At 36.2% G+C, this 13034-nt stretch overlaps 2 protein-coding genes across 2 annotated transcripts; one reads left to right on the top strand and one right to left on the bottom strand.

The window, feature by feature from the left end:
• The first annotated feature begins 975 nt into the window (after positions 1-975).
• On the top strand, positions 976-6361 carry LOC105262102 (uncharacterized). The gene is made up of 5 exons (XM_011296023.3): positions 976-1451; positions 1533-1827; positions 5147-5220; positions 5534-5951; positions 6023-6361. The coding sequence occupies exons 1-5, from the start codon at positions 1222-1224 to the stop codon at positions 6266-6268; spliced, it is 1263 nt and encodes a 420-aa protein (XP_011294325.1). The 5' UTR covers positions 976-1221; the 3' UTR covers positions 6269-6361.
• Positions 6362-9064: 2703 nt separating this feature from the next.
• LOC105262094 (uncharacterized) lies at positions 9065-12799 on the bottom strand. Its single transcript, XM_011295943.3, has 5 exons — positions 12515-12799; positions 12138-12429; positions 9971-10044; positions 9484-9901; positions 9065-9423 (listed from the first exon to the last, which is right to left on the bottom strand). The coding sequence occupies exons 1-5, from the start codon at positions 12742-12744 to the stop codon at positions 9247-9249; spliced, it is 1191 nt and encodes a 396-aa protein (XP_011294245.3). The 5' UTR covers positions 12745-12799; the 3' UTR covers positions 9065-9246.
• Between the last annotated feature and the right edge of the window lie 235 nt (positions 12800-13034).

The following is a 13034-nucleotide window of genomic DNA, read 5'->3' as shown; positions in this document are numbered from 1 at the left end:
AAATCATCTGTGCAGGTCCACGTCTTCGTATAGCCCTTACATAACGGTACCCCCCAATATTCGGTATTTTGATGATTTTAGCGACATTATTTACCGAAATTATTTCAAATTTTGTATTTAAAGTTCGTAATGGATACTACAGCCTTTGGCAGAAAATTGTCTGTGCAGATTCTTTTGTAACCCCCATGGTACCTACCTGATTTGATGATTTTAGCTACATTATAAATAGATTTTTTTCAAGACCCTAATATACGGCTACATTCGGTATTTTTAAGATTTTAACAGGATTTTTAACGGATTTTATTTTTTTGAAAAATTTTAAAATTGTACCAAATGGTGGAGGGTATTCAAAGTTCAGCCCGGCCGAACTTACAGCTTTTTTACTTTTTTTTCTTGAAAAAAATATGAGTCGATTTATGCCTGTACGTCCATCTTTCCGTTTGTCCATGTATTTTTGTAAATAGAGTGTAGATCGCATTTATTTTCCGATTAAGATGAAACTTTCCACACATCATTTGTTTGGCCCGAGGACAAACTTCATTGAAATGAGTGATAATCAATCCAAATTTAGATATATCTTCCACATTTATCTTTGTCCAATTTCAATTTTATTGGGCGCCATATATGTGTAATATTCATCTAAATAGGATGTATTTCGGGGCATCATATAGTTCGCCCTACCCAATTTTTGGGTTTCTTTACTGGTTTCTATTAAAAAAAAAATGTTTCTAAATTTAGTTCTGAATTTCGTTCTTTAGAATTGAGAAAATCCTTGAGAAAAATTATGTCCTTAATTACTGAGGATTTTCTCTAAAATTTAATTTCATCCCCACTTACAGACTTTCCCGAGAAAGAAAGAATTGTAAGGTATTTTAACAATTTTTTTCCACATTTGAAAAATAGGCCACATATATCGCATGGACTTGATCATACATCCTAAATCGGTGCTCTCATTTTCAAGATTCTCTCTTCCTTAGGGTGGAGGGTATTAAAAGTTCAGTTGTGACCTGGTCGTATTTATCAGCTTTTTCACTACTTTCATAATAATTTCATTTATTCCCAACCCCTGGATTTCCCCATGTAATGTACATTTGGATTTTCCTTACAACAACACCTCAATTGAAAATAAAATAATTCTCTTATGAAATTTACGTTAATATAATTCACACCTTCAAAGACAAATCATTTATTCGTTGGCTCTCCTGCAGACAAGTTGTTTAAATGGATTTTAAAAAATTCCAACTGACAGCCATAGTTTATTGTTGCTGTTGTTATGCTGCAAGCCAAGTCTTAGGCGACTGTTCGTTTAGTTTCTCCGTACATGAGTCGAAGTGGCCGAAATTATATAAGAACATTGGCAGCCGTAAAACGTTGATCAACACCAAGGGAATTCGTCATCAAATCCCGGAAAATATAGTAATAACCGCTGATTGTGAAACAAGTATTCAGAGGTGAGATTGTGAGTGGTGTTTTTGTTTTTTGAAAATTTACGATTTTAAAATTTCATAAAAAAATGAATTTTTGTTGTACAGGCCCGGAGTAAGCTATGGCAAACGTAGCATCGATTTGAATTGTACTCAAAATCACATTTATGTAGATGATATTAAACTAAATAGTTATCTACATCTTTGGTGCTATTCAAACCATTTTGATTTATATGAATCGTCTCAACCATTCGACTGGTGTCCAACGCCCATGACATCATATCTCCTGGCGAGACCTGTGAATGACACTTATGTATATTATGCTGGGATTTGTTACAACTTGGAGCAACAACAGATCTTGACGGCGTATTATTCTGCTGCTTATCAATTGTCCAAATATAAGGTAAATTACACTATGCGACAAAATTCAATTTCTTTTTACACTGTGCAACATAAATTTTTTTTTATGGGAAAAATCCAGTGTGTATCCATTATGAAAGTAGTGCACAGCAGTGTGTGCCCATTTTGAAAATTTAAATCGCAAAGTAATATAAATAGATCTCAATCTTCCGATTGAGATCATTTGGAAACAGTGCCTTCGAGCTATACTGTCCATTTGACAACATATCGGGTCACCAAATGGGGGTTTGTTTGGTCCTTACTTAAAACCAGTAAAGAAAGTCCTAAAGTCGCGCGGAGCCGACTTTATTATACCCTACACCACTTTGCTAATTTAGTAGAGCTCCATACAAGTTCTTATGGGAGAATTCAATCATACACGCTATAATTATAATTTAAAGTTCAAAGGACTAAATATGCCGAAGCATTTGTATCTTTTAAATTCGGAGTTGCACTGCCCATTTGGTGCAAAATTAATTTAAATCAGATAAAGATATATATGGGAGCTATATCCTAATCTCAACCGATCTCGATAAAATTTGGCAAAGATATTTCCGAGCTGTATTTGATATATTTCCCTGAATGTCGTTGTTACGGAGTGCATATTACGGCTGTGGGTAACAAATACCATAAATCGGAAGAACAGTATATATGGGAGCTATAGCTATATCTGAACCTATCTTCACCAAATTTGACATACTAGCTTCTAAGTGCCAAATTTCATCCAATTTGGGCAAATATTAGACGTTTGGTGCACAATCCAAGGTAAATCGGACGAAGTTATATATGGGAGATATATCCAAATCCGAACCGATCTCGATAAAATTTAGCAAAGGTATTTCTGAGCTGTATTTGATATATTTCCCCAAATATTGTTGTTAGAGAGTGCATATTACGGCAGCGGAGGACTAAAATAACAAATCGGATGAACAATATATATGGGAGCTATAGCTATATCTGAACCGATTTCGATCAAATTTGGCATACATATTTTCAGGCCTAATTTGGTTGTTTGTGAAAAATTCCATACTATTCGGTCTGATATTACACGTTTGGTGCACAATAAAAAGCAAACCGGACGAAGATATATATGGGAGCTATATCTAAATTTTTACCGATTATCTCCAATTTCAATAGGGTTCGTCCTTGGGCCAAATAAATGTTGTTTGGAAAATTTCATCTCAATCGGATAATAAATGTGACCTGCATTTTATTCACAAGAATACATGGACAGACGGACGGACAGACGGACTGACTGACATACATAAATCAACTCAGAAAGTGATTCTATGGAGATTCTCAAAAGTAAATATGGGTCTATCTCGCTTCCTTCTCCATGTTACAAACCAATGCACAAAGACATGATACCCTTACTATGAGGTGTAGGATATAAATATTGTTAAAACTCACTTTAAATATTTTTTCAAAATTATTTGCCACAAAATTCTAATATGGGTCGTAAATTCTATCGCATGTCTTATTCTTACATAAATATATGCAGGGTGACATAAAAAAAACTGCAACAAAGTCAAAAGCCATATTTTTTACATTTTTTTTAATTTTATTGAATGAAAGCTAAAAATGTTGGAATTAGCATCAAATTTTAGTATAAATTTAGATTTGTTCGAATTGGTCACCTTTGGCACGAATTATGGCCTTCAAACGGCCAATGAAACCGTCACACGCTACCCGAATGTTACTCTGCGGTATTTTGGCCCATTCTCGGCGAAGTGCTTGCTTGAGGTGATCGACACTTAAGTATTTTTAGTGCCAACCTTGCTTGCCAAAATACTTCAGATACAACAGTCCACCGGATTGATATCCGGAAATTTTGGTGACCATTGTGCGCTGGAAATGAAAAGAGGAACCTCATTTTGTAACCATTCTTGGATGGCACGTGCTGAGTGCGATGGTGAAATGTCCAAGGTGTGCGGCCAAAATATTTGCGTGCCCAAGGCTTTAATATACCCTCCAGAATATTTTCGCGATAATATTCGGCATTTATTCTGATGCCACGGTCGATTAATACGAGCGGATAGTGATCATCGATTGTTGTGGCGCCCCACACAATCACCATGGCCGGCGCTTTTGAGTTCTGGTTGCCAACTGAAGGTCCACATTTTTAGCTGACCTCTTTAACAAGTAAACACCATTATTTTGTTTATTTACAAACTGCTGGACAACGAATGTTTTCTAATCGGAGAAAACCAAATTCGGCAGTTCACCAAGCGAAGCAACTCTTTAGCTCTTTTGAGTCTATTTTCTTTCTGTTGCGGTATAAGTTCTTGCACTTTTTGGAATTTCAATGGCTTTACCCCGAACTCATTATTCAGTATTTGCCGAATGGAATATTCCGATATGTTCAGCTCACGAACCATTTTTCGGCCACTGTGACACGGGTTTCGATCAAGTGGCTTCTTTACTTTTCGAACTATTTCTGCTGATGTTGCCGTTTTCTTCCGTCCACTACCAGTACTACGGTAACGAGCAATGGTACGAGACACAAAAGATTTATTTACATTTAAATGCTGAAGTGCTCTGACGATAGCCTCTTGTGGTTTTCCGGCCAAATATAAAGAAATCACACTATCACGCTTGAATTCTATCAGGAATAACTTTTTTTCTGTAAAATTCTAACCAAAATGCTTTTGTACGCTTGTAAACAATATAATGAGCTGTCAGTAGAATAATTTTAACATCTATGGGACGAATGGCTTAGAAATGACAGCAGTCTCAAGTTGGTTGCAGGTTTTCATCTCATCCTGTATGCCAAATTTGATCGAAATCGAAGTTCAGATCTAGCTATGGCTCCCATATATATTGTTCATCCGATAATATGAATATTTTTGTCTTTAACCTCACCCTTTTAAATTAATGCTTTAAAGGAGAATAATACATAAAATCAGTAAGATTTCGACTTTTGATGTCTACTGAACCCAATGGAAAATTTGGTGGCAAATAATTGTGTGGAATATTTTGACTTGTTACGATCCCATATTTGGGGAGTTCTTAACTACACTTTGAAAACATGACCAAAATAGGCCTCATTTGAGGGTTATCATTTTTGACCAAAATAATCCTAGTTGGTTATCGGTAATATGGCCGTACAATATGCCTAAAATTCAAGTATTCCATTTCAAGAAGTTCTGAAGAAATCCCTCTGTTTAGGTTACTTTACGGTGTAAAGTTTCTAAACATCGATTCATGTGTCTTCAATTTTTAGCTGTACTTCCGAAATCTACTGAGTTTTCTAAATTGAAGTCAAAAGAGTGGAATTTTATTGCACAGTATAAAAAAACGAACATTTCCATTTCCCTTTCTAGTATCCGACTCGTCTTGAAAACTATCCCCCTTCAACGGAAATAGAACAAGCATACAAACATTTTGAATCTCATCGGTGAGTAGCATTTTGTGGCGATAAGGAAGGGAAGACCATGGTTACGCAAAGAGACGCCAAACCTATACAACTTGTTATCCACACTTGGGTATATAAACAAATTTTGTCGAAGTGGTTATTTTAAAATAAAGGACTATATGTATATTTTAAAATAACCCTTTTGACACAAAAAGAGAGAGAGAATATCCCCATACATATTAGTGACCCTTTTCAAAACTATGGTCTTCCCCCAAACTGCGGTCAATATAGTCATTTCATTTATAAAATGTGTTGCCATGCTATGACTGTTCTGTTTCCCTTCTCTCCTGTTTAGCATTAACCCCACCCTCCTCAAGAATGTGGAACTCCAACAATGGCTGCAATTTGCCCAGTATGACAATCAGGCAATAATACAAGATCCAAATTTATTTACAAATCCCCATAATCCAATTGGTGGTCTCTTGGAATTTCATTGGTGGCCAAATTTACATTCGGGCAACTGGCATCGCTATGAGAAAGCTCTAAAGGAACATATTGAGACGGACAAGGAAATTTATGAGATTTTGGAGGGCGTGTCGGGAGCAGTTGCTGTACCCTTTTATGGAAATGGCAGTGGAGGAAATTACTCCATGGTTGAGGTGACCTATTGGCATGATCGAAAAATTCCCCTCTACATATGGCAATATTTGAAGTCGAAAAAAGATAATGGCAAAGATGTGGTTGTGATTGCCGTCAATTCAGCTTTTACTGATGTGAGTAGATATTTTATTTGAAAAGTCTTAACTTATAAATTTTCCATTTATATCTCACATATCTTTCATAGTTCTACGAGGAAAAGGAATTAATTTTCTGCACTGACATCTGTCACAAAATAGATTGGTTAAAGGCGGCTATATCCACATTCCGTTACAAAACGATGGGTCTGATATTCTGTTGTGATGTGGACGAAGTAAAGCTATCGAAACGTTTGGAAGGATTCGCATTACCATCTGAACCAGCACGTATCGAAGATGAATTTGATGATTTTAATGAATCAATATTAAAGTACAAACTTCCGCCCCAAAAGTAATGAAGATTTGAGGGCATGTAATATTTAAGTATCGCAAATTGTATATTTAAATATATTTTATTCGAAAAATATGTTAAACCAATCAAAAAAATATGTTAAACCAAAATAATTCCATTATTGTGTTATACCTAGAACCAAGGTTTATTCAGTAGTGGGAATGAAATTACAAGGTTTACCAAGGGGTATAGCAAAGAAGAAAATTGTTTTGTAAAGAGCTACCAAAATTGCGAATCCCTCCATCAATTCACCACAAAAAAAATGGATAGGCACGTGTGTAATTTGCAGCACTATTGTAATGAAAGCTACATACCATTTGAACTACCCTGGGCTACACAAAAACGAAAAAATAACAAGAAAACCCCAGATGATCAGCGTAAAATTGTAAGACGATATAGTCTGTCTGTTGTAATCACGGTAGAGTCAAAACGAATTAAGATAGGAAGCTAAAATTGTGCACTGATTAGCCTTTTGTCCGCAGGCAGGTCAAGTTCGAAGATGGGTAATATCGGTCCACGATATCGCATAGCACCCATATAACGGTACCTCCGTATATTCGGTATTTTAATGATTTTAGACAAGTTTTTCACTGGCATTGTTTGAAAATTCACACAAGTAGTTCCTTCTGAGTACTGGAAGAGAATGGTCTATAACAATTAAACCCCCGATATTCGGTATTTTGATGATTTTAACGACATTATTACCGGAATTGTTTCAAATTTCGTATTTGAAGTTCGTTCGGCAAAAAAATACTTATACAGGACCACGTCTTCGCACAGCTACTATATATGGATTTTTTATTGAGAGGTATTTTTCGACGGATTTTTTTTTTTTTTTTTTTTTGAAAAATGTTGAACTTCCTTCAAAATGTTGGAGGGAATTAAAAGTTGGGCCCGGCCGAGCTTAGCTGCTTTTTTACTTGTTTTTACTAATTTTTTTCGATTGGCAATTACCCTCGCAATAACTAAAATCAAGTGGAATTACTGATTGTTTGATGTAGAACCAACGCCCATGAGAAACGGCTGCAGCCAGAATCTTGAAACTTCGTACGAGGGACAGTCTTGTCCCTAAGTTTCATAATAATATGATGATGTATCAAGTTTGCATCAAATCGGATATTCCCTTAGAGAGATATCTTACGCATCAGCCAGACAGACTGACAAACAACCCTAGATCGACTCCAAATGTTCTGAAACGGATTTGGTCCGAAGAGGTCTAGGATCTACACGCCAGGCACGTTTCAAGTTGTTATGATATCATAAACAATGTAAAATAATTTTAACCGCTAAGTCGATATTTAATAATTTGGTAATCTTAATGGAAACCAGTGTCCGTCCCATAATTTTGGTCCACTGTATCTGGACTATATCACGCTGCTCTTTCGTTTTTGTCAGAAACGTTTCTCCGTCATGAGCTGTTCATCTACAGGGTGAGATAATTTTAAATTTTACTGAATGAAATCAAAAAATGTCGGAAATAGCATCAAATTTTAGAATAAGTTTAGATTTGTTCGAATTGGTCACCTTTGGCACGAATTATGGCCTTCAAACGGCCAATGAAACCGTCACACGCTGCCCGAATGTTGCTCTGCGGTATTTTGACTCATTTCCGGCGAGGCACTTGCTTCAGGTGATCGATATTTTGGTCTTTTTTAGTGCCAACCTAGCTTTCTAAAATACTCCCGGCGAAATAGTCCAACAGATTGGTGTCCGGAGATTTCGGTGGCCATTGTGCGCTGGAAATGAAGCAAGGAACCACATTTTATAATCATTCTTGGGTGGGGCGTGCTGAGTCCTGTTGGAATGTCCAAGGTCTGCAGCCAAAATGTTTGCGTGCCCAAGGCTTTAATACACCATCCAGAATATTTTCGCGATAATATTCGGCATTTATTTTGATGCCAGGGTCGATTAATACAAGCGGAGAGCGACCATCGACAGTTATGGGGGCCAAAACATCATCATGGCCGGCGCTTGAGTTCTGGTGGCCAACCGAAGGTCCACATTTTCAGCTGACCTCTTTGACAAGTAAACACGATCATTTTGTTTGTTTACAAACTGCTGGACAACGAATGTTTTCTCGTCGGAGAAAACCAAATTCGGCAGTTCACCACTTTCGGCCAAGCGAAGCAATTCTTTATTTTTTTTTGAGTCTATTTTCTTTCTGTTGCGGTGTAAGTTCTAGCACTTTTTGGAATTTCAATTGTTTTACCCCGAGCTTATTTTTCAATATCTGCCGTATGGAATATTGAGATATGTTCAGCTCACGAGCCATTTTTCGGCCACTGCGATGCGGGTTTCGATCAAGTTGCTTCTCTACTTTTCGAACCCTTTCTGCTGATGTTGCTGTTTTCCATCTGTCTTCCGTCCACTTCCTTGACGTCGAGCTACGCTACCAGTATCACGGTAACGAGCGATGGTACGAGACACAAAAGATTTATTCACATTTAAATTTTGGAGTGCTCAAACGATAGCCACTTGTGGTTTTCCAGTCAAATATAAATAAATCACACTTTCACGCTTGAATTCCACCACGAATAACTTTTTTTCCGGAAAATTCTCACCAAAATGCTTTTGTATGCTTGTAAACAATCTAATGAGCTGTCACTGGAATAATTTTAACAGCTGTCGGACGAGTGGCTTAGAAATGACAGCAGTCTAAAGTTGGTTGCAGTTTTTTCATTTCACTCTGTATATATATATTTAGTTATATTTTTGCCTATGGGCCACAAATAAGTCAACATGTCAGACATATCCGTTCGTTTTTATCCCTCGAAGAAATATTAATTTTAGTCGCTCTCACTTGATTTTTGTAAATATTTATTGAATGTGCTTAAATATTATTCGAAAAATATATGATTTTTAATATAATATAGAGCTAATTCTCAACTATTTGATTTCATAAATATTGATTCCAAAAAATTATCATATTCCTCGTTGGCCCATTTCAAAGATCGCGGGCCGGAGTTATTTTCAAACATTTAGTTATTCCGATGCCAAGGGAAATCCTTCCAAATGGCTCGAACGTCTTACTTCATTGACATCACAACAGAATATCAGACCCATTGTCTTGTAACGGAACGTGGAACGAACCATTTTCAACCAATCGATTTGATGGCAAATGTCGGTGCAGAAAATCAAATCATTTTCATCGTTGTAGAACTATGAAAAATATTAAAAAAAAATGTTAAAAAGAAAAAAATACCAAAAAAATCTACTCACATCAATGAATGCCGAATTGACACCAATCACAACCAAATCTTTGCCATTTTCCCGCGGTGACTTCAAATAGTGCCACACATAGAGGGGCACCCTTTGATTATAGCCATAGAACATATCGATCATTGTGTAATTTTTAGGATGTATTTTGTTTTGAGAGGGTACAGTAACTGCTCCCGACACCCCAGCTAAAATATCATAAATTGCCTTGTCGTCTTCAATGTGCTGTCTCAGAGCCTTCTCGTAGAAATACCAATTGCCCAAACGTAAACTTGGCCACCAATCCATTTCCAATAGGCCACCAAATCTATCAAAATAATCTTTATATAATTGTGGATCCTGTATTACGGCATGATTTTCATATTTGGCAAATTGCATAAATTCTCGGGTTTCCTCGCTACTGAATTGGGAGGCATCGATGCTGGAAAGATCAACATTGTAGTTTTGTGAAATGAAGAATGAATCCGATATTGCATTCAATGCCACTCACCGACGAGGTATAAATTTTTTAGGTATATCCTTTATTTCCACTAACGGGGAATAGTTTTCAAGGCGTGATGGATGCTGAAAAATAGAGAAATTTTAATGTTACAAATGTTGGTGAATTTTGCACAGTTTAATACAATATTTTAAGAAATATGGACAATTTTCAATATTATTTTATAGTTCTTTTAAAAGAGAATCTTTCAATTTCTCTAAAACTGGAAATGATTTGTTTAGCACAAAAAAAAACAGGTCATAATGTCCGACAAAACCAAACTAGATTTCTGACCGAATCGGCTACACTAAAATCTTTAAAATTTTGAAGTTCCATTATAAGAGGGCTGTACATACCCATATAAAATATTCTTAACTTTTCTTTAAATTGAGAATCAATACAAATTTCGTGCTACACCTCTACAACTGGGAATGAACTTTTTAGTAGAAAATAGAAAAAAAATAAAAGTTCGGCTGGACTGAACTTAATTTTTGGCCAAACCTAAAAATTTGTAAATTTCATTATTTGAGGACCACACATACTTATTTCAATATTCTTTTCAGGATACATTAAATCTAACCGAAAGAAACACACAAAATGCTGGAAATCGTTTCCGAAGCCTCAAAAATCAGGATATATTCTTATGTTGAGGCAATGTACAATATACAATGTAATACTACACATCTTTGATCTGGAGGGACTGGAGCTGAATTTTTTCCTTAAAGAAAAATATACCCCTAAACGGAAAGGGGGTTGAGTTTTTTCTATAGCCCCATTGAACTGATGTTTAACTTTTTCTATAGAAAAAAATCAAACCCCCGTTCTATCTGGGACAATTTTTGTCTATAGAAATAAATTGATCTTTAGTTCATTGGGGCCATAGGAATAACTTCAACCCTAGGAAAATTTATTTAGGAGAAACAAGTGAAAAGCTGTAAGTTCTGCCGGGCCGAACTTTGAATACCCTCCACCATTTGGAACGAATTTGGCAATTCTCAAAAATATCTGTTAAAATCTTAAGAATAGCGAATGTAGCTGTTATATGTTGGTCTATATGACGACATAGACCTGCATGGTATTACTTGTCGTAAGCCATTACAATATTCAAATGTGAAAAAAATGGGTAATAATATAACTTAAATCTTCAAAATACCGAATATCGGGAGGTACCGATATATGGGGGCTATACGAAGACGTGGACCTGCACAGACAATTTTCCGTCTTAGACTGTAGTATCCATTAAGAATTTCAAATATCAAATTTGAAACAATTCCGGTGAATAATGTCGCTAAAATCATTAAAATGCCGAATATCCGGGGGTACCGTTATATGGGAGTTATACGAAGACGTGGACCTACACGGCTCATTTTCGTTTTATGCTGTAGTATCTATTACGAACTTCAAATACCGAATTTGAAATAGTTCCGGTAAATAATGTCGGTAAAATCATCAAAATACCCAGTATCGGGAGGTACCGTTATATGGGGTCTATACGAAGACGTGGATCTACACGGCCCATTTTCTGTTTTATGCTGTAGTATTCATTACGAACTTCAAATACCAAATTTGAAATAATTCCGGTAAATAATGTCGCTAAAATTATCAAAATACCGAATATCGGGAGGTACCGTTATATGGGGGCTATACGAAGACATGGACCTACATGGCCTATTTTTAATACCAAAAGTCCCGCAGACATGATACACATTTGAATAAAATTTTATCAACCTACTTCATTTCGTTCGGAAGCTAGAGTGATTTCCACAGAGGGATAGACGAACAGACGGAGGGAAATCGTTAAATCGTCATAGAATTTTATGCAGATCAAGAACATATATATACTTTATGGGGTCTAAAATGTATATTTCGAAGTGTTACAAACGGAGGAGGTTGTACAAATTGTACTATGGTGGAGGGTATGGAAAATGCGTATGCAGGTCCACATCTTCTTATAGTCCCCATATAAAGATACCTCCTGATTTTCGGTATTTTTTTGATTTTAAGAACATTATTCACCGGAATTGTTTCAAATTTGGTATTTGAAGTTCGAAATGGATTCTACAGCTATGACAGGATTTTATTATTCTTGAGAATTGCCAAATTCGTTCCAAATGGTGGAGGGTATTCAAAGTTCGGCCCGGCCGAACGTACCGTTTTTTACTTGTTATTTCTAATTTACCTTATATTTTGAAAACTGGTAGCCGGCAGCATTATATAATGACTGGATTTGTTGTTGCTCAAAGTTGTAACAAACACCGGCTAAATATTCGTAGACATTATCCAAAGGTCGGGCCAAAAGATACGATGACATCGGCGGGGGGCACCAGTCAAAGTGTTCTGAACTTTCATATAAATTCCATTTAACCGAATCGCACCAAACCTTGATATTGCTAACCGGATAACCGAATACTGGCATGCGGCTGTCGGTACAATTTAAGTCAAAACTTCGTAGGCCTTCGCCTTCAATGGGACTGAAAGATGAAGAATTTTTAATTTGAATATTTTTTTCAAGATTTGGGTGAACGGTTCTGATTCACTTCAATTCCAAAAACTTACCTGAGAATACGCGTCTCACAATCAATGGTTATTACCTCGCCATCATTTATATCATAACGAGACAATCCATCGGTGTGTATCAAAGTCTTACGACTACCGATTTTCTTATACAATACCGGTCTGTTCGAATCATTTTTGGGAAAACTGAAATAACAATCACCGGAGACATGGGTTACAGCGCAAAAGTAACAACCAAGGATGGCGATGAGAAGGAGCGATTTAAAATCCATTTTTTTGACAACTTGTTTTTCTAAATGTGAACTAGGAAATGATATGCCATTGAAGACCTGCAACATTATTTATATAGCTAGACATTTTCTCTAGGAAAATATGTAAATATCAAAATTAATAGAAAAAGAGGCAAAGTAAGTAGGTGACAAACAATGAAAGAAAAATCCAAGAAAAATACCTTGGGGAAAGCCAATCAGTCGGTTTTAGGGTATTATGAACCGGTACTGGATTGAATGACAATTATTAGCAGATTAGGAATGGAGTCTTAGAAGGACAAGGGCTCAAATCC

Source organism: Musca domestica, unplaced genomic scaffold (assembly GCF_030504385.1).
Source record: "Musca domestica strain aabys unplaced genomic scaffold, Musca_domestica.polishedcontigs.V.1.1 3, whole genome shotgun sequence".
Lineage (NCBI taxonomy): Eukaryota > Metazoa > Arthropoda > Insecta > Diptera > Muscidae > Musca > Musca domestica.
This window is presented reverse-complemented; position numbering and strand designations above follow the sequence as displayed.

Bases quoted from the DNA above. Each gene is read 5' to 3' on its own strand.
- LOC105262094 (XM_011295943.3), bottom strand. From the start codon at position 12,744: ATGGATTTTAAATCGCTCCTTCTCATCGCCATCCTTGGTTGTTACTTT. The intron at 12,430-12,514 runs GTAAGTTTTTGG...TTCATCTTTCAG, and splicing joins TGTGAGACGCGTATTCTCAG to TCCCATTGAAGGCGAAGGCC. The intron at 9,424-9,483 runs GTGAGTAGATTT...TATTTTTCATAG, and splicing joins TCAATTCGGCATTCATTGAT to TTCTACAACGATGAAAATGA.
- LOC105262102 (XM_011296023.3), top strand. From the start codon at position 1,222: ATGGATTTTAAAAAATTCCAACTGACAGCCATAGTTTATTGTTGCTGT. The intron at 1,452-1,532 runs GTGAGATTGTGA...TTTGTTGTACAG, and splicing joins TGTGAAACAAGTATTCAGAG to GCCCGGAGTAAGCTATGGCA. The intron at 1,828-5,146 runs GTAAATTACACT...TTCCCTTTCTAG, and splicing joins ATCAATTGTCCAAATATAAG to TATCCGACTCGTCTTGAAAA.